Below are 23,469 nucleotides of genomic sequence, written 5' to 3'. Positions count from 1 at the left end.
GCAACCAACAAAGTGGACAACATCATGCTCAAGGACAAAGGTATGAAAAACCAATGTTATTATTGTAAAAAATATGGGCATTATGCAAATGAATGTAGGAAGAAGCAACATGATATGAACAATAGATCTAGTGCAAATATCACTAGAGAAAATATCAGCCAAGATAATGTGCTTTTAGCTTGTAACATGGCTGAAACAAACAATGAAGATATATGGTTTCTAGACTCCGGTTGCAGCAACCATATGACAGGAAACATAGCCCTGTTTTCGGATTTAGATCAAAATGTGAAATCACAAATCACACTTGGGACTGATAGTAAAATTTCTGTTATGGGAAAATGAGAAGTAAAAATATTTACAAAGAAAGGTGAAAAGAAAATCATAGCAGATGTCTATTATGTCCCTGGAATGAAGTGTAACCTCTTAATTATTGGACAGCTTGTTCAAAAGGGTTATAATGTTTTCTTTGAGAATTATGTATGCACCATCATGGATAGAGCACCCAGCAAACAGTGTATCGCTGAATTGAAGATGACGAGGAACAGGATGTTCCCTCTCAGAATAAGGGCATATTTTAAAAACAAAGAAGTAATTGCAGCAGTTACCCAAGAGGCCTTCCAAAGCATAGCAAAGGATGAAAATTGGTTGTGATACTTGAGAGTTGGACATCTCAACTTTGGAGGTCTTAACTTGTTGAGAAGAAAAGGAATGGTAAGAGGATTACCATTGATAGAGAAACCGGACAGCGTTTGTGAAGGTTGCATATTGGGGAAACAACACAGAGAAAGTTTTCCAGCAGGGAAAAGCATAAGGGAAAAATCACCCTTAGAGATTGTCCACTCAGACTTATGTGGACCGATGCAAACTCCATCATTAACAGGCAGCCAATATTTTCTAACATTCATTGATGATTTTACTAGAAAAACTTGGGTTTATTTTCTAAAGAATAAAAGTGAAGTGTTTGAAAAAATTCGAAATTTCAAAGCACTTGTGGAAAACCAAAGCGGGCTGCATATCAAAGTCCTGAGAAATGATAGAGGAAGTGAGTATATCTCCAAATATTTTATGCGTTTTTGTAGAGAAAATGGAATCCATAAACAGTTTACAACTAGGTACACCCCGCAGCAAAATGGAGTTGCTGAAAGGAAGAATATGACCATCATGGATATGGCGAGGAGTATGCTAAAGGCAAAGCATTTTCCAAATGATTATTGGGCTGAAGCTGTACACTGTGCAGTATATATTTTGAATAGATGCCATAAAAAAGCTGTGATTAACAAAGTGCTAGAAGAAGCATGGAGTGGGAGAAAGCAAGGAGTCACCCACATGAAAGTTTTTGGATGTGTTTATGCACACATTCCAGATCAGCTAAGGAAGAAGTTGGACAACAAAGGGGAGAAATGTATTTTCATTGGATACAGTGAGGAATCCAAAGCTTACAGGTTGTATATCCCATCTACCAAGAAGCTTTTTGTGAGCAGAGATGTTCAATTCATTGAGGATGAAGCTTGGGATGGAAGCATAGAGAAAACAATGAATGTTAAAAATTGTTTCTCTCATGATGAAGATGATGAAGAGATGGCTGAAATACATCCCCAAACAGCATAGCCAACACAAGGACAACAATAGACACCCTTGAGGAGAAATGAAAGTGTTTCTCCAAGCACACCACAAGGAGGAAATTCAAGTGCGTCTTCAAGCACTTGTACACCAAATGAAAGAGGTAAGAAATTCATAAATTTAAGTGATATTTATGATGAAGGAATAAATTCCTTGTTTGCTTTGTATTGTCATGTTGATGACCCTATTCATTTCGAAGATGCAATTGAAGATAAGAAATGGATAGAAGCTATGCATGAGGAGATCAATGCCATAGAGAGAAACAAGACATGGGATTTGGTTGAACTACCAAAAGGAAAAGAAATCATTGGAGCTAAATGGGTCTACAAGACCAAGAGCAATGATGAAGGCAAAATAGAAAGACACAAGTCAAGGCTTGTTGTCAAAGGATATAAGCAGCAATATGGGAGAGACTATGATGAAACTTTTGCGCCAGTTGCAAGAATGGAAACAGTGAGAACAGTGCTGTCGAGAGCAGCACAAAACAAGTGGAAATTTTACCAAATGGACGTGAAGTCAACATTCCTGAATGAAATGTTAAAGGAAGAGGTTTACATTGAACAACCTCTAGGCTATGAAAGGAAAGGCCAAGAGCACAAATTGTGCAGATTGAAGAAAGCTCTTTATGGGCTGAAGCAAGCACCAAGAGCATGGTACAGTAGGATAGATTCCTATCTACTAGAAAAAGGATTTGAGAAGTGTGAGGGAGAACCCACCCTCTACATCAAAGAAATAAATGGTAAAATTTTAATTGTTGTGTTATATGTTAATGATGTTATTTTCACAGGTAATGATGATTGCCTCATTGGAAGTTTCAAAACAGTCATGAAAGAAGAATTTGAAATGACTGACATGGGTTTGCTGAGATACTTCTTAGGAATAGAAGTAGATCAAAATGAAAATGGAATTTTTATTTCACAAGCAAAATATGTTAATGAAGTATTGGAGAGATTCAATATGCAGGACAGCAAGGCAGCAATCACTCCCACAGTGATGGGATTAAAACTCAGCAAAGAGGACAGCAGCAAGGATTTTGATCCTAGTTTGTACAAGAGCATAGTTGGCAGCCTTATGTATTTGACTGCAACTAGGCTAGATATAATGTTTGCTGTTAGTTTAATTTCCATATTCATCGAGAGGCCAAAAGAAGCACATTGGCAGGCAACAAAAAGAATTTTAAAGTATGTTAAAGGTACTAAAAGGTTTGACATTTTATATACTGTCTCAGAATGTTCAGATCTAGTTGGATACACTGATAGTGATTGGGCTGGAAGTGTAGATGATCGGAAAAGCACATCCGATTATGTTTTTCACATGGGTTCAGGAGCTATTTCATGGGCTTCTAAGAAACAACCTATTGTAGCATTGTCTACAGCAGAGGCTGAATATGTGGCAGCTACAGGAGCAGCATGTCAAGCAGTTTGGATGAGAAGAATGTTAAGGAGCTTAGGCCAAGAACAAAAAAAATGAACAGTTATTTTTTGCAACAATAGCTCAGCTATTGCATTATCTAAGAATTTTGTGTTTCATAAGAGAATGAAACACATTGACACAAGGTTTCATTACATCAGGGAATTGGTAAGCAATGGAGAAATTGTTTTACAACATTGCAGGACTCAGGAACAGGTTGCAGACATTCTCACAAAGCCATTGGACCAGAAAAGCTTCGAATTTTTGAGGAAGTGTTTGGGTATGACTGATAACCCAGCAGTTGAAATTAAAGGGGAGTGTTGAAATATTAATTTCAACTACGCATTAATTCAGCTGAAAACCACCTAGACTCCATTGGACCGCTTTTGCGAAAGGAGTGGTATTCCTTCAATCGCCCCCAATGCAATAAAAATATGCCACGCGTCTAGTGTACTCTCTGCAAAACCACTTTTTATCGGGACGTTACGCTCGTTCAGTTTGGGCAAGCGATATTCGTCCGATTGCGAGGATCACTGTCCGCCGTCGATTGAAAGTAAATCTGTGAACAAGCATGCAGGGAATGAATATTGACGTGAAGTGAAAGTTTTGCTTTGACCACAGTTTTGTCAGCGAGGTAATTTAATGAATTTACAGCGATTCGTAACTTGTTGGTGAAAATTTTAATTTTATTATTTCCTATTAGGGAAAGGTATGGGCATATTTTTAGTTAGTTGTTCATTGACTTTGTATTTGCAAAAAAAACGCACAGCAGTGCAAAACAAGAACAGAGCATGTAATGCCTTTTGTACTAGAGGTTTTTTTTAATATGCAGGAGTATGATGAAATTTCTTTTGAAGAAATCTTTTTTTATTTTAGTATTACAACAGCATATGTAAAAGTTTTTTTTACAGTAGTGAATGTAAAAGAGATTTTTACATATAATAGTGTAAAATCTCAGGAGGAGACAGAGTAATTTTTTTTGTTGAAATGTTCTTGGTGAATCCCTCTAAGAGAGAGGAAGAAATTTGTAACTGAAGTTGTCTTTGATTAATGAATACAAGTTTTATTTTGTATGAGGAAAAACTTGTCTACTCAGAATTTTTTTTTAAAGCTTCCCTGTGCTAAGATCCTGTAGATAAACAGAGCATTGTCTCTCTGTTCAGTTAATTTGTTTTTAGAATTTTACGAGAAAAATTCTCAACATACATAATATAATATAATATAAGTAATGTTGTTAACTCACTTTATTAAAGTATGATATAAAAGATGCTAAAACCAATGATTTTTCTTATTTCAAATTAAAATTACACCAATACTACAAAGAGATAGTCCTATGTTACATACAGTTTAACATAATTTATTTACTTCAAAGTGAAATCCAAATCCAAGTATTTCATTTGATAACATGCAAGTATTACGGTATTATGTGTAATAGAAAACTTAAGAAGTAATATGATGAAGAGTGATCAATTTTGAGATGTAATTGTTTTTTAAAATGGAAAATGTTTCAAAAAATATCTTTCTGTACAACAAAATTTTTATTTAACAATCAAATCATAGTCTCTAGCGAAAGTGGTTAATCCATTTAATAAATTAACAATTTCTAAATTCCCGTGTTTATCCGTAAAATATTAAATATTAAAATTTGAAATAAAAAGTAAGAAATTAAATAAAATTCAAAAAACCATTTTCACTTTCGCTGGAAAGCTCCACCACAGCTTCCTTTCTGTCGGCCGGCAAATTAAGTAGTAGTGGCCGGGTTGAAATTTTGTACGTGGCCAAAATACAAGCGCTCCCGCTAGCGTTCTCATGCATATGTATATATAATTTATTCATAAATATATGTATACAATGTTTTTATTCTCTGGGACGATTAAAATATCATATCATTCATATATATATATACAGAGGTAGGGTTACGTTTGTGTGCCATCTACTATTGACATTGACAGCTCCCCCGCGTGTTGCAATTTTTGCACGCAATCGCTAATTGTCCGTTATGCAAACGCTGAGCATTGGTCTAGAAAGAGTACTGATTCATCAGTGGCAGACATCTAGAGTTAAACGGCGTCGGTTGCAATTTTTAATGTATATTTAATTTCTGTTGGATGTGCCTAGATTTAAACCACCTACCCCACAATTCCATTCAAACCCTCCCCTGTATTGGGCCAAACCTCGTGACCGCCTTCCTTGCCTGCCTGGATTATAATTTTTAATGTATATTTGATTCCTATCAGAAATGCCCATGATTTCAACAACCTACCAAACAATTACACTTATACGCTTCCTATATAATTGTCCAGACATCATCCATCTGCGAACAAGTTCTTCAATCCCTATTCATTCTCTTCCAAACCCAAATCAAATAGGCAGTCAATTAGACTAGTCTGCAGTGTGCACCTGTTAAACAATATATCGTCCATGGAGGCTCCTAATCTATCAGGTTATGTCCAACTCATTCTGATGATTGTTATAATATGCAGTACAGGTATATATCCCACAGTTCATGCAAACCTTTACAATGATATAGATGTATCATGGGGCTATAACAATGTCAACATATTCGACAACGGAGAGGAATTGCAGCTTTCTCTCAATAATGCTTCAGGTATTCTAATGTTATTGATATGTAACTGTATTGTTAGCTTTTTATTGCTTTATGTCTATGTGATAATATACTATCAAGCATAGAATAACAGTAGATATTTATTTGGGTATTGTTTAATTAGGCTCGGCATTTCAATCCAAAGCGCAATTTTTGTTGGGAAGCGTCGATATGTTTATGAAGTTGGTGCCCGGAAATTCTGCTGGAACGGTTACAACATTCTATGTGAGATAAATTTGCGAAATTTATATTCAATAATATTCCAATATTCATGTAAAAGGTTTTTGGGAATTTTTGTAATTTGATAGAGAGAAATTATTGAGAAAATTCATTAATTGATAGTAAATTTTGGGAATGTTTTAGCATATGAAAGGCAAAAATTATGGACAATAGTGAGAAAATTTTTGGGATCCATTGATTTTAGTCAACTCCTATCCTATCCATCCGATATAGAAAGCTATAAATCCAAATAATGTTAGCTTAAAATTCATAGCATTCTCACTATTATAATGTTCTCTAACGAATGGAGAAAATACGCTGCAGTTATCTTCGACAGGCGACAGGCACGACGAAATTGATATTGAATTTCTAGGAAATGTTTCTGGTCAGCCATATATTCTGCATACAAACATCTATACAAATGGTTCAGGTAATAGGGAGCAAGAATTCTATTTATGGTTCGATCCTACATCAGACTTTCACAAATATTCAATTCTCTGGAACCCGCAGCAAATTGTGTAAGCTATATCTTTCTCTGAGCCTTGTTTAGCGTTCGCTTGTATTGTAATGGATCCATCTCACCTGATATCTTCGTTTCAGGGTTTTTGTGGATGGGCTGCCTATCAGAGTATTTGGGAACAATGAAGACATAGGTGTGCCTTACGCCAACGGGCAGGCGATGAGGGCGTACTCCAGCATATGGGACGGAGATAGTTGGGCAACTCAAGGCGGGCGGGTGAAAATCGATTGGTCTTACGCACCATTTCTGGCTTCGTACAGAAATTTCACAACAGACGTATGTGAATGGACAGGAAGTGGCAGCTCCTCCCAGTGTTGGGCTAATACTCCCAGTAACTGGTGGAATCAGGCAGCTTATGAGAGCTTGACCTATGCTCAACAAGGACAATTACAGTGGGTTCGCAATAATTTTTTAGTTTACGATTACTGCAAAGATCCGGCCAGATTCAATAATCAGCTTCCAGCTGAATGCTCCAGACAACCATAAATAATTCCTAGAGCTTCCACGCGACTGCGGTTGGATTCTTTCTTTGTTCATCGGATTTCATTCCAATAAAGCGTCCCTAATCGTTGGCGCTTAAAAAGACTTATTTTATCTCATTTTCCATCGAAGGGGCTAAATTAAAATTATTTTCTGTCTTGCCGTTCTTGTTCTAAACATCCGAACGTTTTGAAACCCCACGGGATTCATTGTAGGTCAACATATGTCATGCATGTTCCTAAAATATAAATTGATGATCCTCATATGGAACATCTTGTCACTAATTTTTTTTTTCAGATATTATGTTTATTGGTATGGAGAAGCATGGTTTATTTGAAAGAGGAAATAGTTATTATATTAAAGTTTGATGGTACTATTTTAAATTAGAATGTGATCTTGTTATGGTTTAAAATACAATTTTTAGCATAGTTAGAAATTTTATAGATTAAAAAATTTAAATTCTAGTTTTTAAATATTTTTGTGAGATTATAATTAAAATTAATTAGGAAAAATGTTAAGGAAAAATCATTTTATCTATAACTTAGACTACAACCTATAGTAATTTTGTCTATTGTTCTGGTTTGAAAAATCATGGATATAGAATGTAAAGGAATTTTCAATTAAAAATATGTAATTTATTATTAAAATTGATAATTTTTTGGGAAATATGATCCATTTAATCAAATTGGTGTAAACTAGTACAACCACATTAACAATATTAAAGTGGTTGACATAGTTGAAGGCTTACTAAATATAACAAAAAAACTATTGCAACAAGAAGAATACCTTACCAATTCACACATTTACCTAATTAACCATGTATAAAAAGATTATGGCTGAACTTTAACGGGACAAAAAAAATGTATTACACATCTTATTATAAAATGGACAATTTTGCTAAAGAAATTTTGTTTATATATTAATTTCTCCATCTAATTAGAATATGAACTTATTAGAATTTGAATAATCCCAAATCCCTATGGAATTGGTGAGTGGGGAGCCACCTAGCATGAATCTAATTTAATTACACATTTTGACCATTTTGCTAAAGAAAATTTGTTTATATATTAATTTCCCAATCTAATTAAAATATAAACATATTAGAATTATGATAATGTCATATGTCAAAAAAAAAATATTATTCTTAATTCATTAGTATCCACCAACTGTCAAAAATCACAAACAAACTTTATTATAATTAAAATATATACACAAATGCAATGTTTGCCATCGGTTTGTCCTTCTTCGGAAATTGCTTTGTCCTTCTTCAGAAATCAGTTTGTCCTTCTTCAGAAAAATGAATTGCGGGTTTGTGACACTCATAAGCTACAAAATATTTAGGATCCAACCAACCCATTCAGGTGTCCAACCCCTGAGACAACTTGATGTTATGTTGAACTAGACCCCCATTTGCTCCAATGGCAAGCCTTACATGTGATTGTCAGCCTCTAGTCACTCTCACAACAAGGAATCTATGTGGTTGCATACCCCACATACAAACATGTGTGACAATCTACACATACTTCGGGTCCAATGCTACAACCTCGCTCTGACAATATGCATTTCCTACTCTATCTCAACTAACCTATTAGCATCATAACATACCAATAGCATCATGATGACCTAAATTGAAAATAATGACCTCATGAAGCATGTATGACCTATTATACATGCATAACCATAACCATGACAATGCATGCATAACAACATATACACACTTACTGTAGGTTTTAACCCCATACAAAAATTACTTGCATATGAATTCTAAAACATAGAAAATAAACAATGTGAGAGCATAACACATAAAACACATATACAGGAATATTTACCCATGGATCCCAAAACCGGGACTACCAACTTGATTTTTCATTATGTTCCTTTCGATGTTACAATACATATTTATACATGCCGAAGCATCCAATACCATGGACCGAAAACCATCGCATCCAAAACCATGTGCGAAAATCATGCACAAAAGCATAAAAGGTCTGCCCAACCTAACATAGGGTCTAAAACCAAAAATTTTCAGGGCGTTGCCCCGGACCCCAGAGAGTGGGGTTACTTTCACCCCTGAAACCCCTTGTGACTCCCCCCGCTATGCAATCGGCGCAACGAGGGGGGGCTTCTTCCCCCTTCTAAGCCCCCAGTTAACCACGTGGGCTAGTCGTGGAAAGAATATAACACAACCCAACACTTACATGCATAAAAATGCATATACAACCAACATGCATTCATAACAAACACATCCCGACAACAACATCATCAACTTCTACATCTCAACGCAACTATAACACTGAACATCACCATGCATACATAATAAGCAAATAGACAACTAACATGCATTCATGATAAACACATTCTAGCCATCTCTTCCAATGTTCAGACCATGCTCTAATACCAATATTTAAACCCCATCCTCCTACATTTATCAAATCTATCTGGTCCACCAGGGTAAACATGTGATGAAGAGTTAATATGATATGATTCATCTTCCCATGTATAGTTAAGGAATTGAAATTGATAAGACAAGACCAATATGACCTTCCTCAGAAGTTATGGAACCTTCAGGAGCCAACCAACCCCTCCAGATGTCCAACTCAGAAAATTTGATGTTATGCTGAACTACACCTGTAATCACTCCCATGACAATCCTTCCATGCAACTAATACCCTGCAGTCACTCCCACAGCAAGGCATCTATGCGACTATATCATTTTTCAGGCAGTTCTTTTCCAATGACCTTGAATTATGAGCCTCATTTTCAGGGCTAGAACTTAGGCCTTTGTCCAGAACTTCATGAAACTTCCAAAAATGGTAAATAACTATGAAATAAGGCTACTAATGAAAACACATGAACAAGGAATTTACCTGACCCCTACCATCGATGATAGGCATTCCATTAAACATATCATAAACATGTAGTGTACATGTCATAAACACACATATGGACATAGGGGCCTCATACTTATCTTAGAATCATCAAGAAGGACTCATGCCTCCTCATAATAATTGCAAGATCATGTATTAGGTCATGCATTCATTAACCTTTCATCCATTAATCAAAACATGATGAGAGCCATAAGGAACATGAGCACCAATCAGAAAACAAAAGTGGACCCCACAACACCATGTCTATCCAGGAAATGCAAAGGCTAGGCATAACCACTGTCAATCCAGGAAATGCCAATGACAGATCATAACCAAGAAAACACATGTATTTTCCAAGCATGCCAAAACTGGCAAGGAAACCATACATGCAACTTGATACCTACAAAGAAAACCCGACGTAGCTGATGATATCATTGTCCCCTTACACTTTATTTCTCTTTTTTTTCTTCTTTCTCCAAATCTCAAGTATGCCACAATACTCCAAGAGTGCTCCATGAAAAATCTAAGTATGCAAGAGTATGAGAAAGAGAATAGAGTAGAGAGATCCAAGCTAAAACTAACAAAATCTAGCACTAACAAAAAGCCATTAACATATCCTCATAATCGTTTTTATCTTTTTTTTTTGTTTTTTTTGTGTAAGTCGGAAGTTTATATTATAAAACAGAGTATAGTACAAAAAATCTGCAGAAGCAGATCGAAAGCAGGGATGTACAAAAATCCAAAGCTAAACACCTGCTCAAGAGTTCAGATAAAAGAAACTTCAAAAAGCACACCGCACAGGGTGGCCCGAGCTGAGCAAATTCCTTAAAACCGATACTACCGACACATTACAGTATAAGACAGCAACACAGAAAGACTAAAGCCAAAACAGAGAGAAAGCCGAAGAGAGCAACAAAGGTACTGCCCTAGATATATTTGCCCATTTGGTTGATGGTGTCCAGCCCTATCTCCTGAACATGACAGTCCACCTTCGCTTGCATGGCTGCAAGGGACTCGGGCTCCTGCGCCTCAGTGGTGGCCGGCTGTGGGGTCAGGGGAGCTGAGTTAACAGTGTCTCTCAGAATCCTAATGAGCAGAGTCAGCTTCCTATTGACTGTCTGAACCGCCTCATGCACAGTGGAGATACGGCCATCCAGCGAGCCTCAGAATCGTTTTTATCATTGAGGCCTATATTCTCTTCATTTTCCTTAATTTTTCCTTCAATTTCCTTCTCATCCAAATTTGTGACCTTTCACCTTCATTTTCTCCTATTTTCCTTTATTTTCATACATAAAGTTCCAATTAACACCTATTTGCCTTCGCCATTGCCTTTCTTGTTGTAATTAGCCATAATAAACAAAATGAAACATGCACTAAGATGTTTTACCCACCATTCATTTCAGAATGTGTCCCATGACCTTAGTCTTATATTTTTTACATGATTTTTTAACCGGGGTTGTTACAACATGTGTTAATATGGCATTTTATTTAATTAATTAATTTGAGATAGATTAATTAAAATACGATAACTAACTTGGAGATGAATTTTAATCTTTTATTTATGAATGCTACTATGAATATTCAAGCATATTCCATAAAGATTAATTCTCTAATATCCACCTATTAATTACTAATAATTAAATTAAAATGTGCAAAGTGTATTCTAAGATAGACATGTCAGACCTATAAATTGCATGTATGGCGAGCCCTGCAATAACCGAAAAAAGTAAGCAAGAGTGAGGTTAGGAGTCATAAAAAGAATCAGAATTACCTAAAAATGAGAAAATCCTAAACTGGGTGGAAAATAATCCTGGTGTTGTAAATGCACCTACAAAACCAAGCAAATATATTATCAAGAGAAGAGGCCATGATAAAGAAAAAAACCAGAGACTAGGAAAACTTAGCAAGTAGGGATGTCATGACATACGAGTGAAATCAGTTTAAAGAAAACAAATGTTTTTCTCTACCAAGAGAGAATCTTGTACCTATAAATCCTAACCAGAGATAAGTGTAAGGGCTGGAACAATGAGCCATGTCTCCATGACGATTGTGCACTACCAAACAATAAGATATAGGGTATTGGTCGGACAACCAACACTACAAAGACACCAAGAGAAAATGATGAACGAGGAAAGGCAAGGGTAATGAAATGGAAAAGATATAATAGGTAAGGGTTCACATGGTGAGATCCCAACCCTTGATCTCCATCTTTTCATCCTAGTCATTAAAGTGTGCTAATGTGGTCACATGCACCCCCTGTGAAGGAGGGAGACATGGTGAAAAAGGATTGAACACTCAATTTCCATTGCAGTGTTGAATAAATGACATTCAAAACATTGGGATACCATTTAATCAGATGTCAAGGTGATTAAATATGCACCCTTAAACCTTAAATTATACCATCATCATGTGTTTGATAGCACCCAAAAATATCTATGTCCATTACCAAGAATAAACTTAATAGCATAAACATCTATACATACCATTGTGTATTCACGTGCAGGTGGATAAACATAATAATAATAACATGAACCTTATAATGAACTGGAAGTAAACATAATATGTATCAAGTAAGGGGTGTACCCCAACACGAGTTCTATGCACTTTAATGTGTGTATTAAAATTAGGAACAAGTGTTAACAGTTGACTGCAGGCTAGAGTGGTATATTGGTTCGAAGTTAGGTATAATATAAATATATAATAATCCTATAAGGTTCAAATAACAGAGTGATTAAAACAAAATGTATACCTTACGGATGGTTCTAAAGGTTCATAACCAATACCCTATCCACAGTATCATCATAAAAAAACAAGACCATGTAAAATGGTGAAACTAATATACATATTTATTTCTTTATATAAAAAAAACAAAGAAAAAAATAGATTGCGGGTTTGTGACGCTTAGAAGCTACAAAGCCTTCAAGAGCCAACCAAGCCATTCAGGTGTCAAACCCCTGAGACAACTTGATGTTATGTAAGCTAGACCCCCATTTGCTCCCATGAAAAGCCTTACATGCGATTGAGAGCCTCCAGTCACTCGTGCAACAAGGAATCTATCTGGTTGCATACCCCACATACAAACCTGTGTGATGATCTGCCCATACTTCAGGATCCAATGCTGCAACCTCGCACTGACAATCTTCATCTCCTACTCTATCTTGACTAACATCTTAGCATCATAACATACCAATAGCATCATGATGACCTAAGTTGCATGTAATGACCTCGTGATGCATGTCTGAACTATTATACATGCTTAAGCATAACCATTCCAATGCATTCATAACAACATATAGACACTCACATGCATACCAAATGCATATACAACCAACACGCATTCATGACAAACACATCCCAACAACATCATCAAATTCTACCTCTCAACACAGCTATAACATTGAACATTACCATGCATACATAATAAGCACATAGACAAGTAACATGCATTCATGATAAACCCATTCTGCCCATCTAGTTCAAGGTTCAGACCATGCTCTGATACGACTATGTAACCCCCATCCTCCTACATTTATCCTATCTATCTGACCCACCACGGTAAACATGTGATGAAGAGTTAATATGATATGATTCAAGCTCCCATGTATAGTTAAGGAAGTGAAACTGACAAGACAAGGCCCATATGACCTTCCTCAGAAGCTACAGAACCTTAAGGAGCCAACCAACCCCTCTAGGTGTCCAACCCATGAGACAACTTGATGTTATGCTGAACTAAACCTCTAATCGCTCCCATGACAATCCTTCCATGCAACTAAGACCCTCTAGTCACTCCCACAACAAGGCATCTATGCGATTATAGCCTTTTGAGGCAGTTCTGTGCCAACGACCTTGAATTATGAGCTACTGAGTGCTAAGACTCAAGCCTTTGACCAGAACATCATGACACTTTCAGAAATGGTAAATAACTATGAAATAAAGCAATTAATTCAAACACTTGAACAAGAAATTTACCTGACCCTTAATATCCATCATATGTATTCCATCAAACATAGCATAAACATGTAATGTATAGGTCATAAATATACATTTGAACATAGGGGTCTCATACTTATCTGAGAGTCATCAAGAAGGATTGATTTGTCCTCATAATAGCTTTAAGATCATCGATTATGTCATGCAATGATTAACATTTCATCTAATAATTAAAACATGATGAAATCCATAACTCAAGTCTATCATGCGATATGCTTATATCCAACAAATAACTAGAGAAATACCAATGATGAAACCACCATTAAAGAAACATAATAGAAAGCACATTTACTCGTGAAATGCCAAAGGAAAAAGATCTTATATTAACATATGAAAATCCAACCATGTCAGGCACTTCCACGTAACACCCGACCATAGATCGAGCTGAAGCAAATCTCTCTTTCAACCAATCACCCTCGTTCCATATTCCAATCATGAATGTAGGATCTAATGGAATAAACAAAGAACACCAAACTAGAGCATCCAGATGCCAAATCACCTCAACCCTTAACCAATCATTCCATCACATAGTCGAACATCACTAACCTTTACCAGAGCAGTCTCCACACAAGCTATCGATGGCTCTAGAGCATTTTTCCTAACCAAGGCTTCCAGGACAAGTAACTCAACCCACAACTAATTTCAGGCTCCGAAGCATTTGTCGAAGCAGCGCTTGCAAGACTAGTAACTCAACACACCAAGGGCTCCACAAAATTTTTCCAACTAAGGGTTCTAGGACTAGTAACTCAACCCAAGATCTTACAAGGCTTCTGAAGCGTTTGTCCAGAGAAGGCTCCAAGAAATAATAACTCAACCCATAACCATAAGGAACATGAGCACCAATCAAAAAACAAAATTGAAACCCACAACACCATGACTATCTAGGAAATGGCAAGGCTACGAAAAACCAGTGTCAGTCTAGGCAATCCTCAATGCCAACAATAGATCATAACTAAAAAACCACATGCATGTTTCATGCATGAAAAACTAGCAAGGAAACCATACACGAAACTCGATACCTACAAAGAAAAACCGATGTAGCTGATGATACCACTATCCCCTTGTAATTTCTTGCTCTTTCTTTTCCTTCTTTCTCCAAATCCCAAGTATGCCTCAAGACTCCAAGAGTTCTCCAAGAAAACTCTAAGTATGCAAGAGCATGAGAGAGAGAATAGGGTAGAGAGCTCCAAGCTAAAACTAACAAAATCTAATACTAACAAAAAGCCATTAACTAATCCTCAGAAGCCTCTCTATCATCGAGGCCTATATTTTCTTCATTTTCCTTATTTTTTCCTTCAATTCACTCCTCATGCAAATTTGTGACCTTTCGCTTTCATTTTCTCCTATTTTCCTTTATTTTCATAAATAAAATTCCAATTAATGCCCCTTTTCCTTTGCCATTGCCTTTGTCCTTTCAGTTAGCCATACTAAACCAAATGAACACCCACTAGGATGTTTTTCCCACCGTTCAGTTTGGAATACGTGTCCCATGACCTTCGTCTTATAGTTTTTACATGATTTTTAATCGGGGTTGTTACAACATTTGTCAATATGACATTTTCTTTAATTAATTAACTTGAAATAAATTAATTAAAAGACGATAACTAACTTGGAGATAAATCTTAATCTTTTATTTTTGAATGATAGTATGAATATTTAACCATATTCCATAGAGATTAAACTTCTAACATCCACCTATTAATTACTAATAATTAAATTAAAATGTGGAAAATAATTAAATTAAAATGTGGAAAGTGTATTTTGAAATAGACATGTCTATGTGCTTAATTTACCAAATAGGTATATTTATTTTTGTTTAGACATTATTTTTTTATATAAAAGATAATTTATTTTATCTTAAAATGACACATGTCAACTCCAAGTTAATCATGGAAGGAATTACACATCTCCCTCATATTGGATTGTACAAAAACTCACCATGAAATTTGAAGAATTGATGTTTCTAACATTTTACAACATTTTAATTGAACTTAATTGTAATTAAGTAAACAAGTTAAGAAGTTACCAAAAACTACTTAAGTAACTAAAAAGTATTATTGCCATCATTAAAGAATCTTTTATTTTTTGTAATGAGTAGGATTTGTATTAAAATCAGCATTGGGAAGTTACTCACGAAGCGAGTTATAATATTTATTCTTCAACTAATTGCATTTTCAAAAAATAAGAGACCAACCTCCTCCCAATAGGAGCAAGGAGGAAAATATTCCTATACTTTGGTTTTTATTCTTACTATTACAAAAGAGTAGGAATAATTTCTAAAAATTTGCTTACACAGAAAAATATAGAAACAATACATTTTTATAAATTACTAGCGGATGGCCCTCTACTTGACCTATATATGTCAGAATCAGAGCTTTTTCTACCATGATCTTTATTTCTTCTTGTTCTCGATTGGGAGGAACATTGCTTTTTAAGTACAACAGAATAGGAAATGAAGAAGAGAAGGATTTTTTCTTAGCCATGTTAATATCTTATCCATCTTTCAATACAAATATCTCTATGTAAGTCTTTCCTGGCATTATTGGAGGAGCCCAATCTAGATGTAACTCATCATTCAAGTGAGGAGGGACTTTTGGAACAGAGTTGTTTGCTTGATCCACTTGTGCCTCAAAATTCTCACTTTCTTCTTTAGAAGCATTCAAGGATTAAAAATCATTTTTAAAAAAGGGATGATACTTAGGATCAACCTTGAAAGTTTGTTTTTTTTACTTCCTTTCTTCTTATGTTTCCTTTTAATGATAGTGAATCCTTTCTTGTTTTCTCCTTGCTCTAGAAGAGGTGATGGAGTTGAGGAGGTTTCAGAATCTAACTATTTTGGATAATGTTTCGCAAAGTGTCCATACTTTTGCCATAGATTACAGTTGAAAGGAACCTATTCCTAATCTAGAGCATAAAGATGAGACCACCCATTGAAATTGAGTTGAATTGCCTCAGGGTGGCCTTTAGAGAAATCCATTTCAACACAAATTCGGGGGCACGAAAATTATTCTTGTGTTCCATATCATAGGTAATATGTTTTACCATCTTACCACCTATGACCTTAAAAAAAATTTCACCCTAGCAAAGGAGAGGGAAAAAAGGTAATAACATTCACACAGGTGTAAATGAAATTTCCATCAATGGGTTAAATTCCAAATATTAATCAATGATATAAATAGAGCTCTGGTGCCCATGAAATAGGGACCTGATTAGTAGATTTGGTCTCTATCTTCTAATTTTTCAAAGGGCAATAGACAATATCCATTTACGCCATAGAAGATGTTCCTAGGATTATAATTTTCCCAGTTGTCAAATACCCAGTCTTTAACAACTTCAAGACTTGACCACAAACTATTGAACTTTCCTAGTAACCCTTTTTACTTAAAGAATACCACATTCTCTTTTGTTGAGAAGAGAAATCCCGGATCCAAAGATGGATTTGATTATGCTTTCTTCAAAAATTTATTTAGGGTTCTCATTGTACCTACATGAATCACACATCCAATAAAACAACCCCAAAACCCTCATAATAGTTGCTAAATGGAAAGAAACTTATAGCAACAAAAAGCCCAGATCTTTGAGTAGACTACATTTGATATGCACTTCAACATGATAGATCTAAGCTCCCTCAAAAACACGATTTGCAAACAACTAGTCAAATGAACTCATATATGAGATCGAGACGGAAGCGAAGGTGCTAAAAAACTCATATCTTCCTTATAGTAATTTTTTTCCATCATTAGAGTATTTTAATACTTGATATGTAATGAAATACTATCTCCCTCATATTTTTTCTTCTCTTAATTTATTTTCATCTAATCTTCCCTTAATTGTTAATATTTTCATCTAATTTTCTGGAAAATATTTTTAGATTCAACTTCAATAGGATCCAAATCCAAGTGTTAATAAACACTTACCATTCAGTCCACCTTAAGCATGGAGATCAATGCCCCCCACGATATAGTTTTGGGAATGCAGAAAGTAGAGATGCAGAGTTTTCAGAGTAAGTTCATTGTGCTGAGTGTGAAAGACCTTTCGACTCCACAAAATTAACTTTCTTTGCAATTCAAACCAAACATAGGCTATATGCATTATCGAATCACACCATCTTTGGATGGGTGGTATCTTCGTTCTCTTTGTATTATGTATCTCCTAAATTGAGTATCAGATGGATAATATTCTAAATTTTTCTTTTTTTGTATTGATGTGTTCGATCATGGACGAAAGCTTGACACTGAAATCTAAAATTGTGGAGTTGCATTGTGTCTATCACTATTTTTGCACTACCTTAATCAATTAATTAGAAATAAATATAAAAACTATACTAGATTATATCTATTAATATTATTTAATTTATATTATTTCCTTTTTAAATAAAATACACATCCAAAAAAACTCACTTAATACATCTCTTATTTTCAAAAATAATATAAAAATAAATTTATCACTTAATTCTTGGTAAAATCTAGAATATTTATAAAAACAACCTAACCACAACCTCATACTCTATATTTTATATGAATTAATAAATATTCAACGTGAAACTAATTACACAAATCAAAAATAAAAACTTTAATACTACTTTTATTATAGTTACCAACATAATGTATATCATTACACAACATAGATGACCAATTATTCCACCAAAATATTCCATTTCCTATAAATATATTGAATTTAAGAATTCTTTATATAAGTAATGTTATTAACCCACTTTATTAAGGTACAATATAAATGATGGTAAAACCTTGAATTTTCTCATTATAAACTAAAATTACGCCGATAATACTAAAGATAAGCCTATGTTACATGCACTTTAATATATTTATTTACTTCAAATTTAAATCCAAATCCAAGCAGTTAGCTCATACGAACATGCAAGTATTTATCCGTATTAGAAAACCTAAAAAGTAATATTTTTTTTAAATATGTTTGAATATTTCTAATAGTGGAAAGTATGGCATAAAATGATACAAGTGAGGCTTTTCAAAACTTTAGCAAGTGTAAAATGAGGTGGACTCTTCATAGTAAGTTTATAAAGTAGAATTCAGTGGACAAATTTCTAACAAAATTAACTAAAAGTGAGTCTACCATATTAGTTACTTAAGAAAGGACACCTTTAACTAAGGACACCCTTAACTAATTTATACAAAAGGTAATATATATATAAAAAGTGACTGCAAAACGAGAGATATGGGGAATATTATTTTTACTTAGGAAAAAATTATAAACTGAACAAATTACCCGATTATGAACATGGACTATGAACATGCAGAAAATTATACAATCGAATAAAAATAAAATATAAACTGAAGTTTTTAGTTTCCTTCCTCCTCGAGGATTGAGACAAAATTCTAAAGAAAACTAGTCAATGATAATGACTGGCCAGCATGGGAATTTGGATGAATAATGTTAAAAGGCATAGCATTGATACTTGCTAGTTCTTCCTAGTTATCACTTGGAAGAGTGTTTGAATCAAACACTGTAGTTTTTAGTTATCATTTGAATTAGTGTTTGAATTAAACATTATAGAACGTTTTACCCGACTTAATCTCATCTCAATATCATCAAGATTATATATGATTTTCCGTAATATGCGCTTTATTTCTTCTTGGTGTAGTTTTTGAATGGTTTATTACAAATAACTATGTTAATTAAGCAATATTTCTATTGGATGATGAGTGATAGAGTGAAGAAATTGAATTCTGCTTCTTTAAAATTTTCATGGATCCAATACCCATTTAACATTTCTTCCATTTATTTTTGAGTCAGAGAAATATTTACGATCTCTTAATTCTTCATTTTCGAGAGTTAGAATTTCCTTTTTGACCTCAAGAGGGGGCAAAGTTAAAGAAATTCACTACTGATTCCCACCCATCTAAAAAAATGAAATTTTCATGGATGCAATACCCATTTAACACTTCTCCCAGTTATCTTTGAGTCAGAAAAATATTTATGATCTCTCAATCCGTTAGCTTCCATAGTTAGAATTTCTTTTCTGACCTCAAAAAGGGGCAGAGTCAAAGAAATTCACTACTGATTCCCATCGATATAAAAAAATATGTGCCCAGAGCACGACCTCGTCTGTAAGGACCTGCGGGGCAGGACGCACATCTGGTGCGAGGAGGCGAGCTGTGGCTAAGGCAAACGAGTGAGCAAGTGATAATGTGCATGGAATAGTCTTGGCTGGGTGAGTTTATACCATGGGGACGAATTGGCGAGTCACCCATGGGATGATATCATAAACTTGCGATGTGGGCGAAGGTTGATGGGTGGTCCCGTGTGTTGGGCAGGCCGACCAACGATGCTGAACAAATTGGCGAGTATGGATGGCATCCGCTGAACGCGTTGGACGAGTCGGCCGGGTGGCACGACTCGCCCACCTTCCATATATATGGATGGACGAGTTGGGAGGATGGAGCATTGGACAACAATGATTAAATCATTTAGATGAGTCAAGGGACAAGCTCGAGGTGCGAAGGTGCAGGTTTGAGCATGGAGGAGTAGGCTTAAGGCGCAGGTCGCATGGAGGCACATGTGCACTCCCGTCGCGCAGACTCCACGAGCTGCACGGGTTGAACGGTTCGGTTGACACGGGTTGACAGGCCACTTGAAGGCGCATCCGCCCATCGATTGGAAGCACGGGTGGAGGGCCGCACGAAGGCGTGCCTGCCCATCGGTTGTGACACGGGTGGAGAGCTGCACCAAGGTGCACCTGCCCGTCAGTTTGTGATATGGGTGGAGGGTGCACAAAGGCACCTGCCCGTCAGTTAAGAGCATGGGTGGAGGGCTACACGAAGGCGCCTACCCGCCGGTCAGTTTTGTGCATGAGTGGAGGGTTGCACGAAGGTGTCTGCCTGTCAGTTGGCAAACTCGGGTGGAGGGTGGACGAAGGCACCTGCCCGATAGTGTGAAGGCGAGATGGTGAACTCAGGTAGGGGTGAAACGAAGGCACCCGCCTGTGGTTGGAGTTTCATGTGAGGCTGCATGGAGGTGTTGCCAGGTGAAAATTTGGCTAAGTGTGGGAAGCAAGTGTGACCACTGTGCAAGGTGTGCACGAGCTGGGTAGCTCGTGGCAAGACACGAAGTTAGAATTTTGGCTCAGTATAAAACTAGGGGTTTCCAAGGTTTACTTGTATTTTATGAAAGATTGAAAATATATTGAATTCAGGCAAGACTCATATTCAGGGAGTTTCCCTTCCCTTTATATTGTTGCAATTATGTTGTATATTTATAATTGTTGTGGATAATGAATGTGTATGGGTGTTCATTAGTATAAAGGCTAATAACAATACTTGGTGAAGAAAGAATGAAACTAAGTATCGAATGTTAAGGCGTAGTCTATGAACATAAGTATTGGTGAAAAGAAAGTGTTCAGTGGTGCCATACCTTGCTATAAGCGGTTGAAAGACTACCACAGGTGTAGGAGCGCGACAATTGGTATCAGATCCCACGGTTGGAGCTGGTGATCGAGAGCAGGATTGCTCGTGATGAAGTGATAGTGGAAACAGGTACTTTAAGGTGAAGGAAGTTGGTTTCACATACAAATGAAACAAGAATTGGTTTGGTTTGTAGGGAACTAGTGAAGCTGGTGGATGGTCTATACTAGATCGCAAAGAAGGAAAGAGGAAGCAGAGATGGTGAGTGAAACTCATGTTGTACCGGGTGAATCTAGCCACAATGCGACTGAGGTTTTCATAAAAAGGATACTAGAGAGAATGGAGGAATTGGAATCTGGACTATGCAGATGACTCTCGTCACGAAGGAACTAGATGCTAATGAGAAGATGAGGGAAGAATTCGATGAACTCCGGGCTCGGCATGAGTACACTAATCTTAAGTGTACACAACTTGAAGATGAAGTCAACGAGATTGGAGAAGCAAGGGATCAAGGTCTAGCAGAGATCTTGAACTTACAGAAATCTCTTGATGATGCAGAGATGAGATCGCGGTGTTGAAGAAAGCCGTGAGACATAACTCAGGTGGAGGAGTGTCTCTTGTGAAAGTCAAGGAACCGGAAGTTTATGATGGTAAAAGAAGTGCGAAGACTCTTGGTAACTTTATCTGGGATATGTAGCAATACTTGGAACGCTTAGGTCTATCCGATAATGAGACAAAGGTGAAAGTGGCTACTGAATTCTTGACGAAAGATGCTAAGATGTGGTGGAGAAGGAGAATGGATCAAATTGCTAATGGTAGTGTTGGTGACATTACTTCTGGGGACAATATGATGAAAGATTTGCAGGCTCATTTCAATCCTCAGGATGAAACTGAGAAGCAAGGATGAATATTAAATTTATTAAGCAGACAGGGAACCTACAAACATATCAGCGGGAGTTCGCAAGTGAGGTTCTGGAACTTCCTGACATGGCAGAGAGGGACAAGGTGTTCAACTTCATTATTTGATCGAAACTTTGGCCACACAATCAAGTGAAGAGGCAGAAGACAAAGACACTTGAAAAAGATTTTGCTGTTGTGGATCGATTGGTGGAGCATTATGACGAAACCTCTAATGAGAAAAAGAAGAAGTTCGATAGGCTGAAAGAGAAGAAGAAAGATGATGCTTCGAAATTGGATGAGAAGACGAAGACGAAGAAACCATTGAAGTGTTGGATTTGTGTTGAACCACATACGGTGAAGAATTGTCCTTCTAGACCGAAAGTGGCCGCTATTGCACAATCTAATACGAAGAAAGCAGAACCTTCTGTGGGGATGATGCAGATTCTTGGAGCTATTGCTGCTACAGAAGTGGTCTCTCGGAGAAATCCTGAAAGGCACAACTTAGAGTATGTTCGGATGAATATTGGAGGTATGGAGGTACTCACTATGGTAGATAGTGGAGCTACTCATAACTTCATGAGTGCATATGTTGCAGGAAGGATTGGGCTGAAATTTGTACTGGTGAAGGCACAAATGAAGACGGTGAATTCTCCTCATGATTCTATACTTGGTATAGCTGAAAGGGTGGACACAACACTAGGTGAGTGGTTCAGTAAAGTCGACTTCACTATAGTGCGGATTGATGACTATGAGGCTATGATGGGGATGGAATTATTGAAACAATATGATGCTATGACTGTTCCACATTTGAAGTTGTACATTTATGATGGAAGGGAAGATATACCCATTGGTGTGACAAGACCTGATTGTAAACTAATAGTAATGAAAATGGGGGATGAGAAGCGATTGGATGATGTATGTAAGCGGTTGTCTACTGCTAAGACAAAGCTTACCGAGCAATCATTTGTTATCAGGACACTATCTCATATTATCTTAGATTTGTCAAGAAGGCTAGAGGAGGTTGAGGATGATGATGATGAGGATGTTTATGTGAAACTGAATGTCCATGATGAGGATCGGGTGGCATATATACAGAGGATGGAGATAGAGGATCCTGACAGATGGATTGAGCTTATTAGTGAGGGTGAGCCTTCAGGGTCTACTCCCTCTACATCTTCATAGATGACATAGAAGATGGGGCTCATTGTTAGCTGCTCATTGCAGTGAGTCCTTAAAACAGGTTGAGCAGGTATGACAGATGGTGTAGGAATGGTTTGGCATTAGCATCATGACATGTTGAAGATGGGATGGAGTTTCCATGGACCTGAGAATGGGAGATATTCCTAGTGAGTCAAGGATGTGGCAGAGTTTGAAGAACACTGGTGTAGGCATAAGGATGTGCATTCTTATGGCTTGAGCGTGACAGTTGGACTAATCACCCAACTAGTTTGAATCATGAGGTCCGGAAGTGTGCAAAGA

General features: G+C 36.4%; 1 protein-coding gene across 1 annotated transcript; it reads left to right on the top strand.

The window, feature by feature from the left end:
• The first annotated feature begins 5,371 nt into the window (after window positions 1–5,371).
• On the top strand, window positions 5,372–7,051 carry LOC149155710 (xyloglucan endotransglucosylase protein 7-like). Its single transcript, XM_089441088.1, has 4 exons — window positions 5,372–5,638; window positions 5,760–5,860; window positions 6,179–6,372; window positions 6,455–7,051. Exons 1-4 carry the CDS (start codon window positions 5,452–5,454, stop codon window positions 6,858–6,860), a joined length of 888 nt encoding a protein of 295 aa, XP_089297214.1. The 5' UTR covers window positions 5,372–5,451; the 3' UTR covers window positions 6,861–7,051.
• The last annotated feature ends 16,418 nt before the right edge of the window (window positions 7,052–23,469 follow it).

The sequence above is a fragment of the Pinus tabuliformis genome, chromosome 9 (genome assembly GCF_031772625.1).
Source record: "Pinus tabuliformis cultivar Carrire ecotype Pingquan chromosome 9, CPIR1, whole genome shotgun sequence".
NCBI classification, from domain to species: Eukaryota; Viridiplantae; Streptophyta; class Pinopsida; order Pinales; family Pinaceae; genus Pinus; species Pinus tabuliformis.
Note: the sequence above shows the minus strand (reverse complement) of the source record. Positions and strands in the feature narration are given on the sequence as shown.